Below are 21,690 nucleotides of genomic sequence, written 5' to 3' on the forward strand. Positions count from 1 at the left end.
AAATATAGAGATAATTTACACAGTGTATAAAACTGTAAAAATATAGAGATAATTTACGCAACGTACAAAACTGTAAATGTTCCTGGATAGTTTATAGAGTGTACAAACCTCTGAAAGGAGGGATACCTAATAGCTTTTTAATTTTTAACACCGCGTACAGAACTGTAAAGTTACAGGAATATTTTGAATTCAAAACTGTAAACATACAAAGGTGGTTGAATGTACAGGGATAGATAACACAATGTACAGAATTGAAAAGGTACAGGGTGTACAAAACTAGAAATGTACAAGGATGGTTATTACAGCATATAAACCCCTAAAAATATGAATGTATGATGAGAATCAATTAAATTATATTATAGTAGGTATCTGAAGATTCATGGGTAGTTACATAGTGCTCAAAACTTATATAAATACATGGACAGATATAGTGAAAAAAAAAGAGTAAATAGAACTCTAAACTGAAAGAATACATAAAGTTATACAATGTAGCACCTACAAATATCATACCTCTATTAAGAATACTCAAATTTGATTGACTTGTTAGAAGGCTTTTAAACTCAATAATGACTCCAAAAAGTACCGTTTACAGCAATAATGACCTAGGAATCATTGCACGTGGGGTATAATGAACGGTCATTATAAATAATGACCGCTAAAAATGACCTGTTAATCTAAATTCCATCCAAATTGAAAATTTATGCATACAGTAATGATTGTTCATTACAAAAAATGCCGTTATAAAAATATGTATAATCTTTTTATGATAAGAAATACGATTGGCCTTAAGATGCGTCATAATTTTTTTTAGTTTTCATTGAAACTTTCGCTACAATGTCAAATTCAACGAATACAGGCTCGGCTTTTTTGTACAGTAAAAGTCTGCACCAGATTGTCATTGTACTCGGGAATGATATTTATGAATTTATAAAAATGCATGTTACTGACAATCACAGTGTTTTAATAAATCGGCGGTGCAAAAACTCACAAGACTTGTAAACAAAAAATAAACAACTTCAGTAGCGAATCCCGATCCTGATGAAACACTGATAATAACAGTTCGTAGGTCTAATACACAATTGATTATTTTAGTAATTAAGCCTACAAATATTGTCTTAACTTATATCGGTTTAATAAAACAATTAATTACCCCTTATGAGGTCAACATGGTGAAATAAGGACCCGAGACCTGGAACACGAGGTGACCTGACCTGACCGAGGCCGCGTATTAGCGGACACAGTTTTGATATCTTTTCAATTATGAATCTCCTCTTTAGTACACAATCTATGAATCCTGGAAAATGTTCTAAATTATATTTTTACGAATTTACCTCAAATATTAATGGCATATTAGAATTGTCTATTTTATTATAAAGGGATCCTTCTTTTTTGGAATAAGAACGTTTAGTAACTCTGAATGAGATATAGCAGGGTCAGGCAAATGTCTTATTCTTTAATTTTAATAAACTAAGAAATAGATTTCTGGCCTGATTTAAATTCCTTCATTTTAGCTTGTTCAACAATGTCTGAGAGGGCAAAAGAAAAATGTACATGTTGCAAAGTACCATTAAATTCTGTGGTTTGAACAACTTCCCTTTTCACTGGCGTCATAGTTACCGCCTCTGTAGATTTCTCTGACGTCATCGTTACTGTATCTGTGGAGGAAGACTGAGTCATTTGGTCTATTGTCGTGGAGGAGTAAAGGAACCTAGTAGAAGATCTTGCTTTCTCCGTTGTTTGATAGGTTTCTGATGTTAGCAAAGTTATCGATATCTTTTCAGTTGTTGTGAAATTCTGTCCGTCCACAGTTCCTGTTGTTTGGTATGTTTCTGAGGTCACAGTATCATAGTTTATAGTTGTAGTAAAATTCTGTCTTTCGACAGTTTCTTTTGTTTCTGTTCCGTTCTTGATCTCAATGGTTGTGCTGGGAATAGAGGAATCTGTGGACGGGATTGCTGTTGGATTGTCCTTTGATACGATAGGCTCTTTGGACATAGTGGCAGCTAAGGTTGTTGACCCTGATTGTGTTGAAATGGATGTTGGTGCTGTTGAGAATGTGGTTGTCGATTGTGAAGCACTGATAGATGTGCTCCATTGTGTAGTGTCTCGAAAGTTGGTGGAGATTTCTGTTACTGGAGGTGTAGAAGTTGTCGGAACTCCGGTTACTCCATGACTGAAACATTGCGCACTGATTGTTGCCTTCTCTGTAAATATAAAGCACGGTGAATTAATCCTTGTTCCATGGATATATTTTGAATATTGACACTCTACAGTAAGGAAATTGTAAATTAGACAAAGTTGTAATTGTTGTATAAACCGTATAAATAAAAATCAATAAAGAATTGTTGAAAAAGATGGAAAGGGAGAAATTTAACTTCTGTGAATTACAGAATATTCTTGTATGTTGTACTTACCAAATCTCAAAGACAAAATCAAGCAATATCCAGTTGACCAACTACGTGATACATTACTAAGCGTTAGCATGATACTAGTGTGTCTGTGTAAATGGTACTACGTATCCACATTATCACAATAAATGTCACGAATCTCCTGTGTATCATTTGTTAGCTTTAGTTTCAGTCCACAGTTAGCTGTGGGTATCAGAGAAGGTTCCTGCTTCATGTAGAGTACGGAGGTATGTAATGTGCTTAATACGTTGATCTTACACATGCAATGACTTGATACGCTCCCCTCTGGAGACATGTATGCATCAGGAATTAAAGAGGTATCTGATTCCGTGATATTTTCTGTGCAAAATGAGAGAACTGAAATGAAAGTTAAATTAATCAATTAAAGAAAAAAATTTCTACATATGCCGCTGTGATCTGACTTAGAAACATATATCGACTATGTAATAGTCATAAATCATTGAAATAACATTAAAGAACTTCCTGGGTCTTGAAAACTATTTTACCTGGTAAAGATTTCTCCTGCGCAAAACTTTGGCAGCTGTTTTCATTTGTATCTCCCAGTTTACCTACAGAGACACAAACAAAAGTGTTCTTGGTTGTATCAATACTTCTTTCAAATTTGAGACAAGTTTAAAAAACTATTATGTAATCAAGTAAGACAACCTATAATTAGATCAAGTATTAACTTACGTGATTTATATTATTGTATTTAGTGCATATCGAAATTTGTTATAAAGATGCATTTACGTCGTATCTTCTACGGGTTTAAATATGTCAGTGCAAAATTGTATTTCTTTTTTCAATTGTTGACTATTTTTATATCTGCTTGTTAAATATAGGATTTAAACAAAAACGTGAATTTTCTTTGAGACATTATATTTCAAAATAATATTACGGATAAAAGTGTTTCAGAAAGAATCACTTGTAGGACTTATGTACTTACCACTTGCGAGGAGGAAGCAGCTAGATTACTGTCCATTCCCTAACTTTGGTGGCCATGTCGAAACTACCTACTTCTCAACTATGTCTAATTCTGTCAAGAATATGTCACATATACAGCATATACAAGATAGGGTTGAATCGGATAGCTCTTTAATTTTGTATGCATGCATGCCCCCAGAGATGAGCATATCAAGTCACTGCATGTGTGACATCAACATATTAATAAAGCACATACAATACCTCCGTACTCCACATGAAGCAGAAACCGTCTGTCACCAACAGCCAACTGTGGACTGAAAGTAGGGCTAAGAAATGATGCACTGGAGATTCATGACATTTATTGTAATAATGTTATAGATATAGATTACCATTTACAGGACACTGTAGTAATATGTTAACGTACTTGGTCAACTGGATTTTGCTTCATTTATCATTGAAATTTGGTAAGCACAACGTGCAAGAATATTCTGTAATCTACAGAAGTAAAAGTGAATTCTTCTTTTTTTTCTCTCTCTCCCTCTTTCTCAACAAATTATTTTATGAACTGTATATCTTACTGATTTTAAACCTTTGTTCATTAAAAAGATCAGTCACATATTTATAACCACCATTGATCCAGTTTGGAAGAAATAGCGGTTTTCCTTTATAAGTTATACCTTTGTTCAACCATATATTCTGTAGCTGGACTTTTTCTTGATTCTTTTGTTTACATTCATTAAATGCACATACTCCTTCTTTATAAAATTGCGGTAGGTATTTCATATTGAGATGTTGTATCCTTGTGATATTTGTAATCAACAAATAAGGGATATCTAAATTAAATCTTAAAATTCAAATAATTTTGCACTAAAATATTCAAGCCTGTAGAGGGTTTAAAACTAAAGCACTTAATAATTGTTTTAAATCCTTATTTTGCTAAACAGGTTTTGTAACCCATGATGCTTTTAAAGCTTTGACTTTGGTTTCAAAGTCAGTTACACCTAATCAATACATAGGGCTCAGGGCGGATGTGACCGGTCATCAGGGGATGTTTGCTTATCATAGGCAACTAATCCCACATCTGGTGTTTCCAGGGATCCGTGTTTTTGCCCTGTTCACAATACGTTTTCCCCCTGGATTTATAAGGTAGATCATTGTTCGTTCTCTTTATCTTTTACATTATTTGGAGAATAACTAAAGTACTGTGCTTACAAGAAAAATAAGTCTGTTTTTCTGTCTTCTTTTTTAATTCAAAAAAAAAAAAATCTAAATGATTCTTAGAAGTTTAAGAAATTATTCATGATTAAAATATGAGCATGTTGTTTGTTTTCGCGCATACTGTACTCGGATAATCTGCATTATTTGTTTCTCGCTCACTTTTTTTTCAGTCATACATCAGAATATTTTTTACAGGCTTATATTCAACCTGTGTTATTTTTGCCCTTTCACACAACTACAAACAACTTTACCCGTTTTAATTTCGGCCAGACACAAAAAAGATAATCAGATTATTCCCTTAAAAATAAATACAGTTATTGAGAATGGCACTTCTCACTTTTTATTTTGAAATGCCTATTAAATATTCCCAAATGGAAGCTATTTTCCGGAGTTATGTGGTCTTTTCACATATTTTAAGGTTAGTAATAAATTAGCATTATGAACATGCGCTCGTCCTTTTCAATTCCCATCTTTATTATTTAGAGCAACCGAAATCCTTACCCATTCCTTCCTTAATATTATGGTTGCTTTGAGTATTTAAATTCTTCATTCTACGATGGCCGACAGCGGCCGCCACTTTCTGATTAAGAATATTGTCATTTTGTACAGCGTTTTTGTCAATTTTCGTTGACACATTACAACTAAACTGGTAATGCTATATGTACATGTACACTTTTTACACTGACAATTTACACCAGCGAAAAAAATTAAAATTCTTTCGTGTGATATGAAATTAAGATACATAAAACAGGTGGCTTGAAAGAGATAAGGAGCATTTTAATGATTTTCACCCTCAATTAGTCTGAGATATCGTAACCCAGTTAATCCTAGATTAGACGTAAATCGTCATTCTGTCACCTTGTATCATTAAAAAGATATTCTTGTGATTGTAATTAAAAAGGGGAATAAAAGTAATACCTTTGTTGTAATGGATATACATGAATATAATGGATATATCTCGATCCTCAGATTGTATGAGACAACTCGATTCTACCTATTATGTAGAGGTAGAAAAACAGGATTTAGTAGCTCTACATGTGAGCATCCAATCAAAAGTTTATGGAATATATCAAAAACAAAACTTTAGATACGGAAATATACCCGTTTTTAAGCAAGAATGAAATGACAACCTTAAATGTGGGAGTCTGTATTTGCTCTCTAAATACATAAAATTAATAACTAAATGCTTGAAACACTTTTAAAGGCCAACGCAACCTCTCAAGACTTCCACCTGGTCGGCCAATTATTTTTCAATGTGGCACGGGAATGAAAATATAGGTACATGTAACTAATGTGATCATTTCCTCGTGCGCATTGTTTAAAAAACAAAATTCATACATCAAAGACACGTCCGATTATGAACAAAATCAAATTTCTGATAGACCTGGAAAATTTCATCCTGGTTACCTATGATGTGACCAGCAGGTACACCAACATGGAATTTTATGAATTAAGAGCCATTCTCTGTAATGACTTTAACTTTTATATAGGAGCTGTGGCACGCATAGTCTCAGAATTTCTCCAAACTCTCTATGATAAAAGTCTTTGATACAGTAATTTCAAATCAGGCAAAAATTGGTTGCTACGTGTCATGGTTACCATAGCAACATGCCCTAAAGTTTGAAAAATGGCATTTTTGAACATGTTCAGAGTCCCACAGTTAACATTTGCAGCAAAGCAAACAAGTGGCAATGACGGTTCCTGAAAGGTGAAGGCCTGATGTCTTAAATGCATGATAAACATGTTTGGTAAATCAACTATTACATACGTTACTATGGAAACAAAGTATTCAAAAGTAATGATTTTGTTCATTTAATTTTATAAAGTCATACACTTAAGATTTAAAACAATTATAGGTTGAAATGCAAGCAAATAATAGACAAGAGATCCTTGTAACATAAACCAAGGACGAAATATGATATTTTTTATAGGTTGGCAGTGGTTGCCATGGTTTTAATACCACAAAGGGATTTTAAATTTACTCTCTTAGTGTTTTAATCTTATCCTATCTTTTTAAAAAGCATATTTCTATATAACTGAGGATCAATTTTTAAAGGCATTGGTGTGACCCTAATTCTTACATTTCAAAAAATAAAAATTCAACTCTTTAAGTAGAGCGTTGCTATGGAAATTAGCCGAAAAAATATGCATAAAAATCTGAAAAATATTTTGTTTCCTTGGATACGTACCCCTGTTTGTAGATTCCCAAAACTTTTATGATTGATAAATATGAACAACTAACCTGAGTTTCAATTTTGACTACCACCCAATCTCTAACTGGATGCAAAAAGCTGGCACGTAGAATTTAATATTGATATAAAATTAACAAAATCGAACATTTTCCCTTCTTGGTAACCATAGCAACAGTGTTGTATTTTTCAACAAACTTTATCAATATATGATGTTCAACTTTAGTTCTACCAGATAAGTACTATTCAAGGTGAGTCAAATAATATGTTTCTTGATTAAAAGGTAAGTATATTCCTAAAGCAGCAAAAAATATTCCTTTAAACAACTGGTATGTTGTTTCCATGGTTACACTGCAAAGTAACAATTAATCTCAATTTTTCTTATGTTGTCGGTGTTGCAAGGTCCTAAGGATATATATGTGCCAGTCATGAATTTTATTGTTTTTCCTCAAGATAGTAGCATTAACCCAATCTTAGCAACATATTTTGCCTTGTTACACTGTGTTACCAGGGCAACCATGAAAGTTATTTTTAGAATAATATTGCCAATACCTAATTACTTAAGGTCAAATATTTTTATTGTTTTTCTTTGGTTGTTGATTGAGTTTGATCATGTAACATCTATCATTAGTGAATATTGAGCGTTTTTCAGCATTTTTCAGCATCTTAAATGTATTCCAAATGTACCCATGGTTACCACTTACTTAGAGATAAATTCTAAATAGTTTCTTTATAGCATAAGTGGCAACAAGGTGTCATGTTTTTGTGAGAATGGTTTGTTTGTTTTTCTTATTCTTTATTAAGGCTTAATAAAGATTCAAAGTAGCTGAAAATCTCAATTTTTTCAACTTTTCTGGCTGTTGCCATGGCAACCAAGACAAATAGCAACGAAATTTTATTTGATATTTGTTTCTGGTGTCAAGTTGTAATAAAGGGCAAAGTTTCATCAAAATCGGTGACCATGCGTGGCAAAGAAGTTTAAGTGGTTACAGAGAATCGCTATTAATTACTGCAATCTGTCGAGAAAGTATATCTAGAAGACAATACTAATCTGTAATCACCCCGACCTTGCTGTTCTGCTAGAATCTTAAGCTTATCACCTTTAAGTAACCTGTTTTATGTATCTTCATTTCATATCACAAGAAAGAATTTTAATGATTTTCTCCAGTGTAAATTGTCAGTGTAAAAACTGTATATGGACATATAGCATTACCAGTTTAGTTGTAATTTGTCAACGAAAATTGACAAAAAAGCTGTACAAAATGACAATATTCAGAATCAAAAGTGGCGGCCGCTGTCGGCCATCGTATCATTCCTTTTTCTGCTGTTTTCTTTTAATTTCAGAAATTGTCATGGATAATACCCTGATGAGGAATACTATGGACTTTGACTTGTGAATGTGACAATCCTGACTGTTTAGTGTTGATGCAATTTTGATAATTTACCATTTGCTGAGGGATACTGTAGTCTCCAGATCCCCCAGCTCTGCTATGGCTTGTTGAATATTTGTAAATGATATTTTGCCAAAAGCATGTGGTAAGATCGGCGTATAGAGCATATACATGCGAGTGGCATGTTAACTATGAATTTAGTTTAAAATGAAAAAGCCTTGACAGTTCCGCCAATATGATTTGTCTAATTCTTCCAAATTCCATAAGTACATGTGTGAGGTGACTGATATAAGAAAAAATTCAATAAAGTTGGAGACTTTGATTAACTTGCTCAATGAAAAGTAGCTTAATAGTGTTAGGAATTTCAAAATAACATTATTTTCTTGGAATTTTGCCCTCCTTTGACTTTCAACAAGGGCAAAACGGGCGAAAATAAAAAGGGGCTGAAAATATCTCTGTATACAGTAATCTGTCTTCTAAAACTATTGTATTCACTTTTCCAAATTTATATCAAAATATGTCAACATCTTCGCCTTCAAACTAGTTATGATCGATTTATAATATTTTTCTCAAACGTTTTGCTTTGCAACAATTCCTCAAGTTCAACTACTACATTAATCATTCCAGACATGACCACCACTTCAGTCCTGGATCTATCATTATCAGTGATTTTCCACAGCTTGTCCTACTGACTAAACTCTTGCTTGGAATCATTTTGTACAGGTTATTTTAAATAATAATAGAAAACAATGAGAACCACTCAAGGGTACGCTTGACAAAAATATCTAGCATAAGTATAACAATTTTCTGTAAACTCTCCAAAATCAGATTGATTATCATTATCAATTATACGTATATTAGTATAACTAAAGTTAACAAATTGTAATCTAAAAATTAACGTTCAATAACTATAACATAAAACTTTCACTGCCATTAATGGTCACTTTTACAACAGATTTTGGTGAACCTTGGTTAGTTCTTTCCGATCTGAACTCAGACTGGGAATTATACCGCTTATTCAGATGTGCACCATTCTCTTTGACGCCTGCATTAAGACCATTTCTTGCAAGTCCATGCCCATCCATTTTCTGTCTCTGTGCTTCACGACTTCCTGCATCAGCTCGAGCTCTAGAGATGGGTTGATCTTCGTAAAAGAAAAACTGGGACTGTTCTTTATCATTATCATATATATACTTCTTATCCTTCACATGAGTATCAGCTTTATACGGAGATAGGACACCCACCCTCTGCATAGAGTTATTAAATTCTTGTCTTGCTCCCATGTCTCTCCGTTTCCTATTACATTAAACACAATAGAAAATAAGTTTATATATTGATATGATTTTCAATTCATGAAGCTATTTACTTTGAAGTTTACCTTTTGCATAGAATGACTACAAGGCATAGAATCCCTAGGAGGAGCACTCCACTCACTGGTAACACAGCGTACAAAACTGTAAAGATACAGGGATAATTTATACAGCGTACATAACTGTAAAGATACAGGGATAATTTATACAGCGTACAAAACTGTAAAGATACAGGGATAATTTATACAGCGTACATAACTGTAAAGATACAGGGATAATTTATACAGCGTACAAAACTGTAAAGATACAGGGATAATTTATACAGCGTACATAACTGTAAAGATACAGGGATAATTTATACAGCGTACAAAACTGTAAAGATACAGGGATAATTTGTACAGCGTACAAAACTGTAAAGATACAGGGATAATTTATACAGCGTACAAAACTGTAAAGATATGGGATAATAAATACAATGTATAACATGTGAAGATACAGGGATAATTTACACAGAGTAAAATAGCTGTAAAGGAATTGAGATATAATTTGCACAGCGTACAAAACTGTAAAGATACGGAGATAATTTACGCAGCGAATAAAACTGTGAGTGTACCTTGATAGTTAATGAATGTACAAACCTCTAAAAGGAGGGTTACTGAATAGCTACAGAACTATAAATGTATAGGTATTTTTAACACCGCGTACAGAACTGTAAAGTTACAGGAATATTTGCACAGCATTCAAAACTGCAAACATGCAACTAGAGTTAGACAGCTAAAACATCACACAAAAATGCGATTGTACAGGGATAGATAACACAGTGTACAGAACTGTAAAGTACAGGATTGGCTGCCAAAGTGTACAAAATTAGAAATGTACAAGGATAGTTATTAAAGCATATAAATCTCTAAAAATATGAAAGTATGATGAAAATTAATTAAATTATAGTAGGTATCTGGAGATTCATAGATAGGTTACACAGTGCTCAAAACTGATATAAATACATGTATAGGATTAGTGAAAACCGAGTTAATAGAACTGTAAACTGAAAGAATATATAAAGTTATACAGTGTAGCACCTACAAATTGTAATAAAATATGCTGATATCAGCACAGTTTTGATATCTTTACAATAATGAATCTCCTCTTTAGTACACAATATATGGATCCTGGAAAATGTTCAAAATTATATTTTTACGAATTTACCTTAAATAGTATCATTAGAATTGTCTATTTTATAATAAAGTGATCCTTCTTTTTGGAATAGGAACGCTTAGTAACTCTGAATGAGATATAGCAGGGTCAGATAAATGTCTTATTCTTTAATTTAATAAACTAAGAAATAGATTTCTGGCCTTAATTAAATTCCTTCATTTTAACTTGTTCTCCAAAGTATGAGGAGATACCCTAAGGGAAAAAAGAAAAGGTGTACATGTTGCAAAGTACCATTAAATTCTGTGGTTTGAACAACTTCCCTTTTCACTGGCGTCATCGTTACTGTATCTGTGGATGAAGACTGGGTCATTTGGTCTAATGTCGTGGAGGAGTAAAGGTTCTTAGTAGAAGATCTTGCTTTCTCCGTTGTTTGATAGGTTTCTGATGTTAGCAAAGTTATCTTTTCAGTTGTTGTGAAATTTTGTCCGTCGACAGTTCCTGTTGTTTGGTATGTTTCTGAGGTCACATTATCATAGTTTATAGTTGTAGTAAAATTCTGTCTTTCGACAGTTTCTTTTGTTTCTGTTCCGTTCTTGATCTCAATGGTTGTGCTGGGAATAGAGGGATCTGTGGACGGTATTGCTGTTGGATTGTCCGTTGATACGATAGGCTCTTTTGACATAGTGGCAGTTAATGTTGTTGACCCTGATTGTGTTGAAATGGATGTTGGTGCTGTTGAGAATGTGGTTGTCGATTGTGAAGCATTGATAGATGTAGTCCATTGTGTAGTGTCTCGAAAGTTGGTGGAGATTTCTGTTACAGGAGATGTAGAAGTTGTTGGAACTCTGGTTACTCCAGGACTGAAACATTGAGCACTCATTCTTGCCTTCTCTGTAAATTTAAAGCATGAATAATTTCTTCATGTTCCGTGGATCCATTTTAATTATTAACACTTTATAGTAAGGAAATTGTAAACTAGAAAAAATTGTAATTGTTGTATAAACAGTATAAATAAAAAGCAATAAAAAAATTGTTGAAAAAGAGGGAAGGGGAGAAATTTAACTTAAATTAACTGTGAATTACAGAATATTCTTGCATGTTGTACTTACCAAATCTCAATGACAAAATCAAGCAATATCCAGTTGACCAACTACGTGATACATTACTAAGCGTTAGCATGATACTAGAGTGTCTGTGTAAATGGTACTCCGTATCCACATTATCACAATAAATGTCACGAATCTCCTGTGTATCATTTGTTAGCTTTAGTTTCAGTCCACAGTTGGCTGTGGGTAACAGAGAAGGTTCCTGCTTCATGTAGAGTACTGAGGTATTGTATATACTTAATATTTTGATCTCACACATGCAATGACTTGAAATGCTCCCCTCTGGGATCATGTATGCATCAAGGATTAAAGAAGTATCTGATTCCGTGATGTTTTCTGTGCAAAATGATAGAACTGAAATGAAAGTAAAATTAATCAATTAACGAAAAATATTACATATGTCGCTGTGATTTGACTTAGAAGCGTATATCGACTATGAAGTAGTCATATAGCAGTGAAATAACATTAAAGACCTTCCTGTGTCTTGAAAACTATTTTACCTGGTAAAGATTTCTCCTGTGCATATCTTTGGCAGCTGTTTTCATTTGTATAACCCAATTTACCTATAGACACAAAATAAAAGAGTTATTGGTTGCATCAATATTTCTTTCAAATTTGACTCAAGCTTAAAAAGACACCCTATAATTAGAGCATATATTAACTTAGGATTTGGTGTATTGTATGTAATAATTTGGTGCATATCGTAAACAGTATTAATGATGCATGAAAATCATATCTTCTACAGATTTAAACATATTCGGTGCCAAATATATTTACAATTGTTGACTATTTAATTGTTTTGGGTTTTTTAAATATAGCAGGATTTAAAAAACGGACAAATTTCCTATGAGACAAGGTATATGAAAATAATTGTACGGATAAAAAGTATTGCAGAGTGAATCACAATAAGTACTGATGTACTTACCACATGCGAGGAGGAGGAAGATAACGGTCCACTTCTTCACTTTGGTGGCCATGTCGAAACTAACTACCTTTCAACATGTCTAAATCTGCCAAGAATTTGACACATTCACAGCATTTACTAAACAGGGTTGACAATGGGTAGTTTATGTCACTTTGACGAAAATTTGATATATAAGGCAGAGTATTGATACCTTCTATCATGCATGCATAATTCAGGATTTAAAGGCCCTTTCCATTTTATGTCTGTGTGTGCAATGATACCTGATGGAAATCGGTTTTATGGAAAATAAGAAAGGTGAAGTCCATTTCAGTTCTTTTAAGAGTTCAATTTCAGGTATTGATCAGATAAGAGTCGGTTAGTTTTAAAACAAAGCAAAAACAATGACACCCTTCATTTTTTACTACATTTCATTCAATAAAAATCAATTTGTACAACCTTTTTCCTCTGTGGTTATGTTATTAATTTACAGAAAAGTCAGAGCAAGTTACAGCAATCATCCCTCAAAACTTTCAATTTATAAGTTGTTAGGTTTCAGTTGACACCGAGACGTGTAAAATCCTTAAACTGAGCCTAATATAGGAAACAGTTAATGAAAGGATAACGACGACCCGGTCACCTGCGGGCATTCATCAGGTAGAGAAAATAAAAGAGGGAAAATCAATCTATTTTAATTTATAAAATTGTTTTGATTACCAACAATATGAATACGAATATACTGCTTATAACTTATTCGTAAAAAAGGTATTATACAATTTACAGTAAAAGATGATTTTATACAATAATGGTCTATAGTAATAACATTTAGGTGAATAATAATATAATGCACAATATCCGTTCATATCTTACAGTGCAGGAAACTAATTTTGTTACAGCATCAATGCTGATTTGAATGCTTCCTTTGCTTACTGATTTGAATGCTTCCTTTGCTTGCTGATTTAATGCTAGTAATCCTTATCCTGATGCTGTTTTATAATTAGGTCAATGCTACCGGAAGTAGCATCATGCTACCGGAAGTAGATAATGAATTTCAGCATTGCCGTTTAAAGCAATGAAAAGGCCTTTTACAATTATTTGATCATAATATCTCACTATGTATCAATAATGTGAATACTTTAACCAATATTCTTTCTTTCTTTTTTAATTTTTTACTGAATTAAAACTCATTGATTTTCTGATGCTAGTAGGATAATGCTGATTTTATGTAGGTCAATGCTGGTTTTATCCTTTGCTTGCTGATGCTGATCCTGGTAATGCTGTTTTTTAAATGCTGATGCTGATGCTAGCTCGATCCTGATGTTGCTAAATAAATGCTTATGCTGATGCTGGTTTATGTAACAAAATTAGTTCCCTGCTCTGTATGATTAACGATCCCATTATACAAAATCAATCTATAACATACGTCTATATATAATATACAATAACCATAAAAAGTATCTATTTGGACATATCTGTTCTAAATGTAAGTTTTCTTCGCAATTAATTTTCTTTCACTTGAGGATGTGACTACAACAGTCAAAAATCAATTGGGTTTTGCATGTTTGATTGCTAATTGGAAAAAAATGACAGAATCAGATAACATATAACCCAGTAACAGCTATAAGCTGTTATGATCTGATGTACCTTCAAATGAAATTCTTTTACCCTGACTCTCCCTTGCAAACGAATCATGGATGTGTAAAATACATGTACAATGATAGCACCAAATGTACTGTAATGCTGCTCACAACAGTTGCCATTAAGATAAATTCAAAGAAGTTTTGTGACGTGAAACATTTTCTCCGTCAGTAAGATGCACTTGATGAAAAAGAACTAACACCTTTGGTCCTTATCCTGTTATGTTCAAATGGAGTCAATGTACTACTAGCATCTTACATCACTGAACACGGTAAATTATTATACAAATGCTGCTGTGGTCGAATGTTCATAGTTTGTGTTGTAGACCATTCAACAGCTCAATTTCATTAACTCTCGCAAGCAATTTTCGCTAGAAATAAATATCAGGTCCGTTTTGTGTGCCTCTATTGACAACAGAGTACTTCGGAATATTTCCGCTCGTCCGGTAGTCTTTCACATTATATCTAACAAACGGTCCTTCCGTTATGTTACGGGGTTCTACATCATCTGTGGTAGAGTTAGATAAAACAATCCCGTCTATTTCGAATTCCTCTGGACTTTTCGTAAACTCTGTAATAAACTCCGGTCCTTCGTCATAAGCATCATAACCAAAGTTTGCTTCTCCTATGGACGGGTATTTATCAATGGAGATGCTCTCATTATCTTTCGGGTACTTTATCTCACGACTCCTAGAATACAACGCAAAAAGATTTCAATCAGGGATGTTTCCCATTCTAAGATTTATTCACTTGGAATTAATTTTGTTCATTATTTTGTTTCCTATGCTAAAATATTCATCAAAGATTTTTAAAGACGTGTTTAATATGATTCATCAAAAATTCCAAGCAAAACATATCGTACCTGGCGCCGGGATCATGAAACATCTTATACTTAAGTCAAAATCTTTATGTTGCTTTAATTTTTTGTAGAAGTCAAACAGAACAAAATTAAAGTATTTTTCAATATTGCTTTACAAAAGTGTTGTTATCTGCAAATTTAGACATTAATTCGATAATAAATAAACATTTTACAGACGACTGAAAATTTGACTTAAGTCTAAGTCTGTTCCATGATACTCTGTGCGTAGATATATAAAGTTTGCTAGTGTGATTCAGAATGTTACTTACTCGAGATTTATACATACCTTTGCCATTTGACGAAGGCAAGAACTAACGCAACCAGTAATATAATTCCCAATAATATTGCTGGAATTATTCCACTCCCTAAAACAGACAAAACGTTCATAAAATTAAAAAAGTAATTTTAAAAAATTAGCTGAATTCATTCTTCATGTTTCTCTCTACTTATTGTATTACCGGTACGTAGTTTTCATAGTTTTCGAAAAATGATGTTTTGAAAGAAATGCAAGCATCAATAACATCGAAGCAATGGTTTTTATCTTCTGTTATGATCATTGAATTTCTTTAATTTTCATTATTCTGGGATCTTTTCGGCATTTTCATTAACCTTTGTGAAATTGCTGGTTGTCTGTGAGTCTGCGATTAAAACATTATATTAATTCTACATTAACCTAGAAAAAGCTCTAGAAATTTTACTAATTTCCATACATACACGGTGTTCCCCGCTCCAGTAGCGGTTTACTGGTTGTTATAACAGGTGTAACTGGTGTTGTTCTCTTCGTAGTTGTAGTATTTTGGATACCACCTGCAGATGAGACTATGGTTGATGACATAAATGTCATTGGTTGTGTTGACACCTGTCCAGTCGTTGTTGAGGACAAATTTTGGGCTGTTACAGATTCTGAAGTTTTAAAATGCTCAGTTTTTGATTCTGCCTTAATTGTCGTTGTTGTGTGCTCTGAGGTTTGAGATGGAGCAGTTGTTAAGTCTGTCATATTTTTCGTTGTTTTGTGTTCTGAAGTTTGAGTTGGAGCAGTTGTTGACACTTCGACGTTATTTCCAGTGGTTGACTCTGGCGTATTCGTAGTTACGTCATTATCAGTGGTCATTTCTTCAGTCGTTGTATCTATATCTGTGGTTTGACCACTAGAGACACTATATGCTTGTGTAGTTAACATATCGGCAGATGTAGTCACTGTCTGAGATGAAGACGAACTGGACACGTCGTCTGTTGAAGTTGCTTCTGATGTTAATAAGGCTTCGGTTGATGTTGTCGCTGCCTGACTTGATGTGGGTAAGCTTTGTGAAGCTGTTGAGAGTGATAAGGTGATCACCTCTGTGGTAGCTGATGACTGGGTTGATGTTGATAGATTCTGTGCGGCGGTTGATAAGGAAGATGATGTGGTTGTGACTTGTATCGTTGTTACAGAAGACTGAATTGTACTCGTTGTTATCTGACCTCCAGTTGTTAGGGAAGATGACGATGTCTCTTCCTGCTCGGTTGTTGGGGGAAACTGTGTTGTTGTTGTAGAAGGTAACATGTCTCCATAACAAGAAACATTAAGTTTTGCAGTTGAATCAACTGAAAGAAAAGAATATCAAGACACAATCATTACCCTAGCTGCCTTGTTTTATTTTATTATTTTCAGTAAAAGATAATTACATGTATACCATAATATTTGTATATCAGTTAAACTTTATAACTACTATGTATACATTAATAAGTGTGTAAAAGTACTCATTCAAAAATTAATTTTAAGAAATAGTTTCAGTAAACAGCTATTTGAAAATTCAAATGTTGTACCTGACACAATAGATATACAATAATCTGTGTTTGAAGCTAGTTGTGGATTTTCGAGATTAATATTAACATCTGATCCGTTAATTGGAAGCTGGTTGTCAGTCACAAAGCAATTCATTGGTATACTAGTACCATCAGCTTGAATCCTTAGAGTACTTCCACACTCTTTCCCAGGATAGTTGCCGTTGTAGTTGGTGAAATTCAATCTGCTAGGTTTATGACTGGACACGCTACATTGACAATTTGTAGTACTAGAGTCTTTAGCTCTGTATCCATCTATGACGACGACACTCCCACCAGATATCTGGTTATCGTAGCACAAAAGGGCAACTGAAACATGTAATTATGTCATAATCAATGCTGCAAAAATCTGCTTTATCAGTAGGTGTATCAAAGTTTCCATCGAATTAAAATAGAACTGTTCACATCTTACCTGGAACTGAGTTTGTCGTGGCCTGTGTGTAACAAGGGGAGTAACAACTCACCAAGCCTGAAATTAGATATTTTCTTTTTAAATTCATGTTCAAACTGTTCATTATGCTTTATTCATATATATTTTACATATATACAGTATTTTCCTTGTAATATACGAGTTGTAACATGCGTATAACTCCTAAAGAGGGAAACAGATGAGACTTTTTTTTCGTCGTAAATTTACCTCAAATATTCTTGATTAGAATGTTACGGTAGACCAGTTTTTTTTTTTGTTTTTTGTTTTTTTTTTTTTTTTGTTTTTTTTTTTTTTTTTAACAAGAAATTAAAAAAATACTCATAAAACACTTTTTTCCTGTGAAATGTGTCAAACATATTCTATACAAGAAAACAAATGAAGAAGTAGTTAAAATGTCATTCGCTCGCAACCAATCACTCGTATAACACAACTGTAAAATAGATAATATATTTCACTTATTAATTTAAAGAGCTTTACAAATGTGATAATACGTGTATGCATTATCATGTATTTTAATTTCTAAGCACACATCGATCGAATCGACCCTTTGTATCCAAATATTTTGAATTATTTACATAATTTTACATCTGCTTTAGTCCCGAAAATTTAATTTTTCTTCCTTTTTGAAGACCGAAATGTCTTCCTAAGATAATTTGTTCTACCCCAATTAGCTAATGTCATATTTCTTTATAATGGCAGAGAATACTGAAAAAGAATTTTTCCCTGTTGTTTGAGAACCTATAAAAGGGCGTTTATAGTAAGAACGTCGACCAGCTCTTCTAAGATATCTTAAGGTATTCAATGTATAACGACCATATTTTGTACCTAACAAGTGAATGGTCCGAAATGATTTATCATGGTAACATTTTGAAGGTGTTATGAAATAAACATACCCCATCAAATGAATTTACAAAATTTTAATTACTGTCCAATTAATTGCACATTAAATTTTACATTGACGTCTATGGGCAGTGCATGTTTTATTTAGATATTGTAAAAAGTAATGTGAATTTCATACAAATCTCTTGGTGAAAATATGCGTAAACTCTCTTTTTATTAAAATATGAAATAAAATGAATCATTTACCACAGATATTTTGACAAAATAAAAAATTTCTTCTTTTTATCAAGGGCAGATAACTCTTCAAAAACTTTTCAGGTGCAAAATGATCAGCTTCTTATTTGTTATCAGTCATGTGAATTTGGCTCATTTCACTTTCATCGTTATCTAGCAATGTATTTTTAACTAGTTTTAGACGATTTGAAATTGTTCAAAATTCCTTCTTTATACATTGAATACCTTAAATGTGTATCGTCTCTCTCATGTTTCATTCGCGGACACCCAGACAATAAGCGCTCCATTTTCAGTTAAACCATGTGATGGAAAAGAGGCTTGAGAAGTAGGAAACATTTTTTTTAAAGGTGAAGATAGATACATATGTAGAATGTTTTTCTTTGTTTTCTTAATTATCCTAAGTAAACACAATTCGTCCTGTCCGAGAGGACATTATTAAATGGAATGTGTTTTATTTTTTACCTCAGTGATTTCTTTTAAAAGGAGGGTTTGTTTTGATAAATACCTGTATTTTAAGAGAGTTGTTTATATAAACACTCTCTAGCAATGTCTGCTTTTATAGACATGTAAATTTAATTTGTAACATGACAGTACATGGATCGTTTTGAGTCGTCAATTTATGCAAATGCACACAACAATGTAACACTAACCGACAAAATGTAATTGAAATTTTTGTCACAGGTACAAAAAAAAAATCTGTAATATACCCGTAACTTTTTACAGAATCACCACAATTTGTCTATTAGTCTATTTTCAGAGGTATTTATAAAGGAATAAATACACTAAATGCAATATTAGATAAGGAAGTTTGTATTTTTTCCGTCAATAAATAAAACTTTTATGCTTTATATTGGATCCTTGTTACCTGTGCTCTTGATATCGAATTATACTTTATACACAGATGATAATTCAATAATGACTACAGCTGTCACGGAATTGAACAAGGATTACATCGATTACAGACTCATCCAACTCAGTAATGTCGCTCGTCTATCTTTATTAACATTTTGCGTTAAAAACATAAAATCTAAAACCCAAATAAGCTGCAAAATTGGCACAAGTTATTCTAAATGCCATATCGAGCCTAAAGGTACTTATATATTTGTTTCTCTTAAAGGAAATTTGAAATTTACCCTTAAAATTAAATGATTATTAAAAATATCAGTGAGTAAGCTTATTTATAAAAATACTATCTAATTAGATGGATTTAAATATTGAATACGCTATACTGGGTAACTTACACACTAAGAGAGAAGAGTAAATAAATTGATTTTTCTTCCTGAATTTTAGTAATAATCCCTATTTTTCCTCAGTGGGACGATATGTAAGTTGATCAAAGGGTATACGAAATTAAAAATATTACAAACCTGTGAATAATGATAAAATACTTATGATCCATAATTCCTCGTTTCCTCGTACCGCCATGCTCCACAGATTAGACAGTTCAGTAGGGTACACACCCAGTTCCGTGTCATCACAATTTTAACGTTCTTTCTGAAACTCAATCGTTTCTGCACCACACCGCTCCTAAGTTTTCGGTATTTCAATTATTTCATTTCCTTTTTATATGGAGATGAAAACAATAAACTTCTTCCGTAAATAAAATCTTGGTAGTAAATTCTCAACTCCCATGACATTAATTTACATTTAAAAAATTCAATACAGAGAAATTTAAAACAACCCGTGACCATGGTTATATTATTATTAAGGTGTAAGGTCATAGCACATTAAGGGAGAAATTTGGTGTATAACTGATATCAAACAGGCAACAGATCGGCCTGGCGTGTAGCCGGCCATGTCATTTTTTAACAATGCCAACATGTTACTTTAACGAATGAGTGAACACAGAAAAATCGAAGAGATAATAAATTTTCTTTTATGTTGCTCTAAACCCATTACAGTGTATACGTACATGAAGATAGGGCGTCGCCCTTCCCCCACAATAAAAGAGTATACAAACATTAAAGAACGTTAGTCCCTATTCACGGTAATGGTAATAATTTCCTCTTATAAAGTCAGTTACACGAAGCAATTCTATGCGCTTAAAGAAAAAATATTTCCCATCCCTATTCAACTTGTAAAAATTAATTATTTAAATAAATATTGTTAAATTAAATACTAGCAAAAAATTAAATATGACCAAAAAGAAAAAGATTTCAACGCAGACAAAAATAATATTAATCATAAGTACCGGTACTTGTTGTGTTAACATTAAGTTTTCCATATGTATTTAATAAAGCTACAACAGTCTTTAAAAAAAAATCAAGAAACTCTACTCTAAATTGAAAATATTCTTTCGAGTTATCGTCCTTTGACATGATTCTCTGTTCATTGAGACATTTATGACAATTTTACCAGGTTATCTCAGAAATGTAAGAACTCAATACCATGTTATGTTTTCCTGATAGTTCTCCTCTCTACTGACAATCACATTAATTAATTGACATTTATTCGGTGGCAGAATTATTACTAAAAAAGAAATCACCATAAAATTGAAAGAATCAATAACGCGTCCAGATACCAATGCACATCAAACATGCATTAGGGAGTTACAAGGAGGTTATGCATCTGATATGAGATCGATGAAATACACATGTAGAGTGAATCACATTCATTTATTTGATTTTAATAGGACATGTTAAACATCTTACTAAACTAAAAAATGTATACTTTGTATATATTTTCGTAATGATTTGAAGTAATATTTAAAAAAAAAAGATAAACTAATCCAGAGAATTCGTGTCTCCCGCTTAAGAAAAAAAAAGACAATCTAGAAGAAGTAAAAAAAAGTATGCATATGGAGAAAGAAAAAAAAGTGGTCAACCTTGAACTTTCAGGTTTTGGCTATAAAGTCTATATACATATAGACGTAGCATTATGTATTATGCACTTAGTCGTAGTGTATGCATTACGTATAGGGGTCTTTTTTAAGCTAAAGAAATTCATGACCTTAAGTTTCATTGCAATAGCTTGCAGAGAACATAAGTTATCACCTGAAAACTATTTATGCAATGTACACTGAATGAATTTCTGACTTTGATGTATGACCTTTCGACCTCAAAATCATCTTTTTATTCAAGTCATATTCAATTTGACATTAAGTTAATAAGGTATACATTTTCACTACAAAACCTCAGAGAATTAATATTATTACCAGGAAATCATTTTATGCAAGATAAATTTTGATCTTGACATATTGATCTAGAAATCAAAAGGGGTTTTCTTTAAGTCATTTGGTGTTCTAAAATACAATTTCATAAAGAA

At 32.7% G+C, this 21,690-nt stretch overlaps 2 protein-coding genes across 2 annotated transcripts; both read right to left on the minus strand.

The window, feature by feature from the left end:
• Positions 1-8,988: 8,988 nt before the first annotated feature.
• On the minus strand, positions 8,989-12,678 carry LOC133176411 (uncharacterized). Its single transcript, XM_061311535.1, has 6 exons — positions 12,627-12,678; positions 12,202-12,264; positions 11,705-12,055; positions 10,887-11,486; positions 9,509-9,584; positions 8,989-9,426 (listed from the first exon to the last, which is right to left on the minus strand). The coding sequence occupies exons 1-6, from the start codon at positions 12,676-12,678 to the stop codon at positions 9,039-9,041; spliced, it is 1,530 nt and encodes a 509-aa protein (XP_061167519.1). The 3' UTR covers positions 8,989-9,038.
• Positions 12,679-13,854: 1,176 nt separating this feature from the next.
• LOC133176388 (mucin-5AC-like) lies at positions 13,855-20,198 on the minus strand. Its single transcript, XM_061311509.1, has 6 exons — positions 19,794-20,198; positions 17,335-17,391; positions 16,905-17,231; positions 15,813-16,682; positions 15,385-15,463; positions 13,855-14,929 (listed from the first exon to the last, which is right to left on the minus strand). The coding sequence occupies exons 1-6, from the start codon at positions 19,849-19,851 to the stop codon at positions 14,611-14,613; spliced, it is 1,710 nt and encodes a 569-aa protein (XP_061167493.1). The 5' UTR covers positions 19,852-20,198; the 3' UTR covers positions 13,855-14,610.
• Between the last annotated feature and the right edge of the window lie 1,492 nt (positions 20,199-21,690).

The sequence above is a fragment of the Saccostrea echinata genome, unplaced genomic scaffold (assembly GCF_033153115.1).
Source record: "Saccostrea echinata isolate AGI-Se365-2 ecotype Australia unplaced genomic scaffold, CSIRO_AGI_Sech_v1 ptg000075l, whole genome shotgun sequence".
Taxonomy (NCBI): domain Eukaryota; kingdom Metazoa; phylum Mollusca; class Bivalvia; order Ostreida; family Ostreidae; genus Saccostrea; species Saccostrea echinata.

What these genes read in the sequence shown, in the direction of transcription:
- LOC133176411 (XM_061311535.1), bottom strand. Translation starts at nt 12,678, where the DNA reads ATGGCCACCAAAGTGAAGAAGTGGACCGTTATCTTCCTCCTCCTCGCA. An exon ending in TCAAACCACAGAATTTAATG is followed by an intron (nt 9,585 to 10,886) that starts GTACTTTGCAAC and finishes GTATCTTTACAG; the next exon opens with TTTTGTACGCTGTGTTACCA. An exon ending in GTAGTCATTCTATGCAAAAG is followed by an intron (nt 9,427 to 9,508) that starts GTAAACTTCAAA and finishes TTAATGTAATAG; the next exon opens with GAAACGGAGAGACATGGGAG.
- LOC133176388 (XM_061311509.1), bottom strand. Translation starts at nt 19,851, where the DNA reads ATGGCGGTACGAGGAAACGAGGAATTATGGATCATAAGTATTTTATCA. An exon ending in TTGTATATCTATTGTGTCAG is followed by an intron (nt 16,683 to 16,904) that starts GTACAACATTTG and finishes CTTTTCTTTCAG; the next exon opens with TTGATTCAACTGCAAAACTT. An exon ending in GCCTTCGTCAAATGGCAAAG is followed by an intron (nt 14,930 to 15,384) that starts GTATGTATAAAT and finishes GTTGTATTCTAG; the next exon opens with GAGTCGTGAGATAAAGTACC.